At 35.5% G+C, this 6,575-nt stretch overlaps 1 protein-coding gene across 1 annotated transcript; it reads right to left on the reverse strand.

Annotated features, from left to right (window-relative positions):
* Nucleotides 1-5,103: 5,103 nt before the first annotated feature.
* Nucleotides 5,104-6,164, reverse strand: LOC129272392 (hematopoietically-expressed homeobox protein HHEX homolog). The gene has a single exon (XM_054909546.2). It carries the CDS (start codon nt 5,698-5,700, stop codon nt 5,131-5,133), a length of 570 nt encoding a protein of 189 aa, XP_054765521.1. The 5' UTR covers nt 5,701-6,164; the 3' UTR covers nt 5,104-5,130.
* Between the last annotated feature and the right edge of the window lie 411 nt (nt 6,165-6,575).

Genomic DNA, 6,575 nt, shown 5'->3' on the forward strand with positions numbered 1-6,575 from the left:
TTCTTTGGAAAAGCTTGTGGTTAGAATGAAAACCCATTATGCAGACCTTTAGGGCTTTAATATCAAACACAAAGATATAACGAGTCCACCATGTCACTATATAATTTCGTACCTTTGAATAATATGAAATAGAATATCAGGAAATGATATATTAACGTTTGACTTTGAAATTTGACATTCCCACTTTATAATGGTTTACATTCAGAGATTCACTTTCTCTTCATCATGTCATATAAAAGTGCAAAGTTTTCAATGTCGAATCGCACATCTCTTTATAAATTTCATTTTTATCGGAAAAGGCCTATTTCGATCCAATTCAGGTTCAGTTTCTTGAGAGTCTCTGCAAAGTTCTATGATACATGTATATCCGATATGAATGTAATGTTCTATACTTTTCTACCGTGATTACAATCTTACTTAATGTTATTAGAGGAACTCAATGCTTCAATTTTATTATTACTTGATATTTCGTTAAATAAGTTAATTCAGGTAGATCAAATTGACATGTAAACCCTCTCAGCATAATATAAAACATATTATACCAATACTTTGCAAATCATACATCGTTTTATTTTTTACCTTGTGTCGCGGAAATCATAGAGGGGAAGTTATCGCAAAAACACGGATAAATTGGCTGAATTTACTGTATCAAATGGGACTGACATAACAAATTAATTGGTGCAATAGCTTCCGGGATCGAGTGGTAACGAGGTCTTAACTTCCGTGATAATCATGCCCATGAATTAAAAAAAAAACTTATATCGATAAGCCGGTATCATGCAGGGAAATGCAGGGAAATACTCCAGGGGCCGCGGAAACGGGGGGGGGGGGCTGTGGGGGCTTCAGCCCCTCACTTTTTTTTTTCCAAAACCGTGTACAAAAAGAATTAAATTACCATCTGATTACGATTTTTTGCATGGTTCCCCCCCCCCCCTCCACTTTCAAAACCGTTCCGCGGCCCTTGTACTCTTCTTATCGTGTTCACTGCATTACATTGGGTTAGTGGTTAATTTTGAAATAACTTTAACATGACTTTCTGGACAAACTTCGTTTTTTCGGTCATTGCCATGTGATTTTGTCCTCCTCATACAGCCTACTATATATTTGTCTATATTCCTCCTATACTATACGCTGTGATTTCAAGAGATTGTTTGATCCGTTTATAGAGGAGAGATATAGGCTGCTGTACAAAATTAGAAATGTTAGAGGAGGGCACGCCCCCCTCCCGTCCCCCGGGATTATTGTCCATGATTCTACTTCTATACCACAATACTACTACCACTACCACCACCACCACTACTACTACTACTACTATTACTACTACTACTACTGCTACTACTACTACTACTAATAATAACAATAATGCTGCTGCTGCTGCTGCTGCTACCGCTACTATACTACTACTACTACTACTAATAATAATAATAATAATAATAACAATAATACTAATAATAATAATAATAATGATGATGATAGTAATAATAATAATGATAGTATTGTAGTCTATTACTTCTACTATAGGCCTGAACGTTATTTTATTTTTTAGCTCTAATCATATTTCTCATGATATCAGTCTTATTAAATAATAAACGACAGATAATAACTTAAATCGACTGGAGTTTCTATAATCGGTTTATGGTAATCATCTGAATATTTCCATTCGACCTTTTATAATGAAAACGGTATATGTGTCGGGTAGTATAGGTATATGATAGGATACCATGAAATTGGATGTTATCGTGATCGCTTTATGCTCTTGATGGCAGCGGAAGTTTTTGAACAAACAGCAAATCAATAAACACTGAACGGCGCAAATTACCTTAGCACGAGCTGTATCTATTGGTTGTCAGGAGGTGGATATCTTTATAAGGCAGGCCAGGAAGTGATTGCTAGCGAGAACTATATCCTGTCCCTGTCTTTTGTGGCACTGATTATGATCATAGTCATGATACTACTACAACCTGATCATCATGTTTTGTAGAGATATACTGTACATGTAAATGTATGAATATATACCCGTGGAACACTATAATATAGGACCGACTTTCCCGCCTTATAGCTGGCCGGGTCGATGAGACCCAACACATGGCTTGTACACAGACTGACAAGACAACAACCAACTGGATCTAATAAAGCCGATTTCCTGTCGCCCATTACAAAATATTAACGCTGATGAAATATGCTTTAGGTATAAGGGTATTAGTGGGGAATTGTTATGGTAGTTTAGCATGGGATATTTAGGGCAAGGTTACAAAGGGCAAATACACGCCGTTCATGTTGTGGGGTTTATACTCATTATTCTTATCTGTAAGTAGAGGGATATCGTTAACAAGCACGACATAATTATAAAAGAAAAATACAATGATTTAACACTTCCATATATCGGCTAGACAGTTGCTTGCCGGCACTATAGACAATCATAGTTCAAATTCCAAGAAGGAACCCCATACAGTTCACTATTTCGTTTTGGGTTTTTTCCCGTTTTTTTTTCTTTTACATGGTATATACTTTGTCAAATTGAATATTTTTATTTCTTTTGAAAATCAAACTTAAAAACGATTTATTTATTTTTTGTCAAATTGAATTTGAATTTTTCCAATTGCATTTTTATATATTTACTTCTAACCCAAGAGATTTAGAGTCTGGATTCTATAGATTTTGTTATCCATCCATCCTATTGATTTATTCTGTTTTATTTGCCCAGGGTATAATGCACAAACAATATACCAGAGGGCAATTTCGATTATAATGCTTTACAAATCGTTGCTGCGCTGATATAAAAATATATGGAAGTAAAAAAATAAGGTAAACCGTACTCCAGTCCTGATATTACCTAATATAGTTTTAGGGTCAATGTTCGAGCATTCTATCCATAATAGATAATAATATATGAGATTACGTGGGGATAATTATGCCCTCCAAAATATCAGCGATATTCATATAACATGTATAAGTTTGATTGTTTTCTTCAATAGACCGATATGACTTAGATTTTAAAAAATACGAATATACTCAAAGACAATTATTGTAACACAAATCAACAAGTGTCAATATTGTTGGGCATTAAAGTGTAATCAATATCAAACGCATTTAAACACCAAATCATTCCGTTTATAGTTACATCTATCGAGCCCAACTGAGATAAATATGATATGAGTGGAACTCTATTTAAAAATGTAAAATGAGCAAGAGAACTCTCCTTTGTACTCTTCACAAATGTAAAATGGTTGTATTTTTAACTGAAATACTTTTTATGAACAACTTGTTGCAGTTCAAACAATAAAATCGTTAAAACAGCATTTTAAATAATATTGATCTTGGCCTATATAGTGGTATAGTGTTTGAGCAAAGAAATACATTTTAATGTCTATATTGTTCATTATTTTCATCATCAATCTACTATAGTCATAAATATATAATCTAAGAATATTGATTATCAAAATCTCTTCAATATCCGCAAATATACCGTGTCCCTAATCTAATTTTTGACGACTGCCTGGAAAATGACTACTCTTGTCAATAGAACTCCCCTTTTTTGCTTTATATTAAAACGAACATTTAAATATTGACATAGGATCTCCCTTTAACGTATTAAAATACATTTTATAACCTAATGATTCTCTTAAATGCACAAGTTACTGTCTTGCTCTGACAGGATGTTTTCACAGTAGTGAATATGAATAGATTATAATTTTTCTTTCAGAAACAAAGTATTTAGGTCTGACTTTCATTCTATCGGTAAGAATATCAGCGGTTTGTAATCCATGGATCTGAAGAAAAAAAATGCCCATCTCAAAATCAAAACAAAATGGTGACATAAAATTCATAATGAATAATATTGAACGTGCCTGTCATGTCGAATTTCCAACTTAATGTTTTACAATTACGAACTAGCCTGCAAACATATAAAGTTAAAGTGATTGGTCGGATTTCTTTTAAGATTGGTTTTACTTAGATCGATGGAATAATCATGACATCAACCTTTAAAGTTGCGAAGGCTCTGGCTCAATATATTAGCACAAGATGTCACATCAGCCAATGTGCATTGCTAAAACTTGCTCAGTGAAGATTTCTACTCTCTTTATATTTTAAACCTATATGAACAACAACTTAAGGACTAATTGGACTTGGAAAATGAATTCAATCATATTCTAATTAATAACAATGGTAGTCAAATGGTAGAGTTATCCATACTATTTTTACCGCGATAACGTAGCAACAAATATATTGTAAAATATTTCTTCCTACATAAAAATTATACAAAAAAATATAATACTATACGTAAGAAACATCATAATTCCCATTAATCTTGTGATATCCTAAAAGCACTTTTGATATGCTTTTTTACAGTTTTGAGGTCTTTAGATGACAGGCATAATCAAACATCACGGGTAATAAATCCTGAAAAGGAATGCTTCCTTCTCTGTCTTTTAATGAAAGTCAAGCCCACATTCGAAATATTCCCTACTCTAAATTTCTTTCCAAAAACAAGTTATCTATGATTTAATCAAAATATGACAAAGATAATGTGTGCATCGATGCATTCCATATCATCATCGAATAAAGTGACATCTTTAGTATGTGACTGAATGAGATTCTATGAATATCTACAAATACCTGTTATGGTTTCTTAATAATACAAGTAAAACAACTGTTTGCAATAAGGAACTTTCAGTAAAAAAAAACTTCGGTTGCGCTAATATTCCAACTCAATCGTAAATAAAAACAAGTTTCGTCATGATAATAAGTTATTTCACCTTCAAAGTTCGTCGTATAAATAGTTGTATATCGCACTAAACAAAGAATGATAAATTTTTGCTAAATTTTTGCAAAAATTTTGCTAAAGTTTTGCTAAAACTTAATACAACTTTAAGAACGTATTTACTCTGTGGAAAGAACAACATCACGAATATAACCTATAACGAGAAAGATGAGTATATGTTTTACTGTGGGATTTACAGTGGATTTACATGACAATATGACGACACGTAAAACTGATACAGGTATAGTTATGAATATAAAAGTAAACTGATAGAAACTGTTCACAATACTTTGAACTGTGCTTGCTTTTCTATTTTGATCTCAAACACACCTTCTTTTCTTTTCCTTTTTTTCATTAATTTAGGCTTATTAATTTATTCGTCTAACAATTAATGATATAAATGTATTTTCGAAATAATCCTTACCTTTTGAGAAGTGATCAACTCTGTCTAGGAATGAGTGCGGGTAATCGTTTCTACTGTACGGATACAGAGCTGTGGGGGAGGTAAATCCAGTCGTACTGTATGTCAGCGGTGAGGATGCCGCCAGCCCGCCAGGTACGGCGGCGGGATCGTAGTAAGCACCGGTAGGATGCTGAGGCTGTCCGTACGGCGATGGTCCGAACGAAGGTCCCGGGAACGTGGGCGTAGGTCTGGTGGGCGTCGTAGGGTGAGAGGCGTGCGAGAGAGCTGTGATATTTTGAATGTTTGCTGCTGCAGCAGCCCTAGTCTGTCCCAAGATATTTTCAATAGAAAATGAGGTGTGTGAGGGATTGGAATGTGAAGGTGAAGAGTGGCTTAGAAAGTTGTGAGGATGTCCTGGCAGGCTTGGTAATTGTTGAATTGGGGTAGGAGCTACCAATGGACTTGGGTGGTTTACCATACCTAAACCACCCGCACCCGGCCCACTGCTGGGCATGGCGTACGGTATAGTCGACATAATTCCCGGTGCACGAAAAAGTATCCAGAAATGCGGTGTTGAACTTTACAAACAACTCTTTTTAAACTCCTAGAATCTCAAAACAAAGTGTCTTGGGTTGCTTGCGGTCCTAAATGCAGAGCACAAGTTGACAATCAAAGACACAACTGAGCATTGCCCCTGTCAAACAAGTCATGTCAAATATGAACTTGAGATAGACTTCACTCCGTTCACCGACCGGTCACAGCTAGGGAATAAACACACTGACTGGTTAGAGCGAGCCAAGATCAGATCTTTGATTATGAAATTTATTAACGACAAGCTACAATCCATAATATTTAGTCAACATCACAACAAAGATAACACTGCATGCACGTTAGCTGATGCCTGATCGAAGCAGCTATAGCTCCACGGAGGCGCTTCGGGACAAATTCTCCACGAACTCGCCCACTTTTCAGTGTGAGCAGACGAACAATAGGCAACGAAGTTTTCAGCAAGAAAGATAACGATCCTTTATTTGGGGGCGGGGCTAACAAGCGAACCACCGTCTGTCAATCACCTGCGAGGCTGATTAATCACCACATCCGGGCTCCTTATACTAGTAACCTTTGTGCGCTGATTGGTTGTGACAGCGCTTGTGATGGTGCACTTGTGTGAAAACTTTCAGCGATACAGATCGATCTCTTTTGTAGTCTTCGACTAGACCCTTGGAGTGTATCAAAATATTAAATTTACCTTGGTTTCTTGATATCTCTAGAATAATTTATTCGCTTTGTAAATGATTTTGTTCTATAATGGTACGCGGTGTTTTTCATTGCCATGGAATCAACGATTGGTGATTAGGGAGACTCATGACATAACCAACCCGAATATAAGCGAGTCTGAAAATGAGTCTG

This window comes from Lytechinus pictus, chromosome 12, assembly GCF_037042905.1.
Source record: "Lytechinus pictus isolate F3 Inbred chromosome 12, Lp3.0, whole genome shotgun sequence".
Taxonomy (NCBI): Eukaryota; Metazoa; Echinodermata; class Echinoidea; order Temnopleuroida; family Toxopneustidae; genus Lytechinus; species Lytechinus pictus.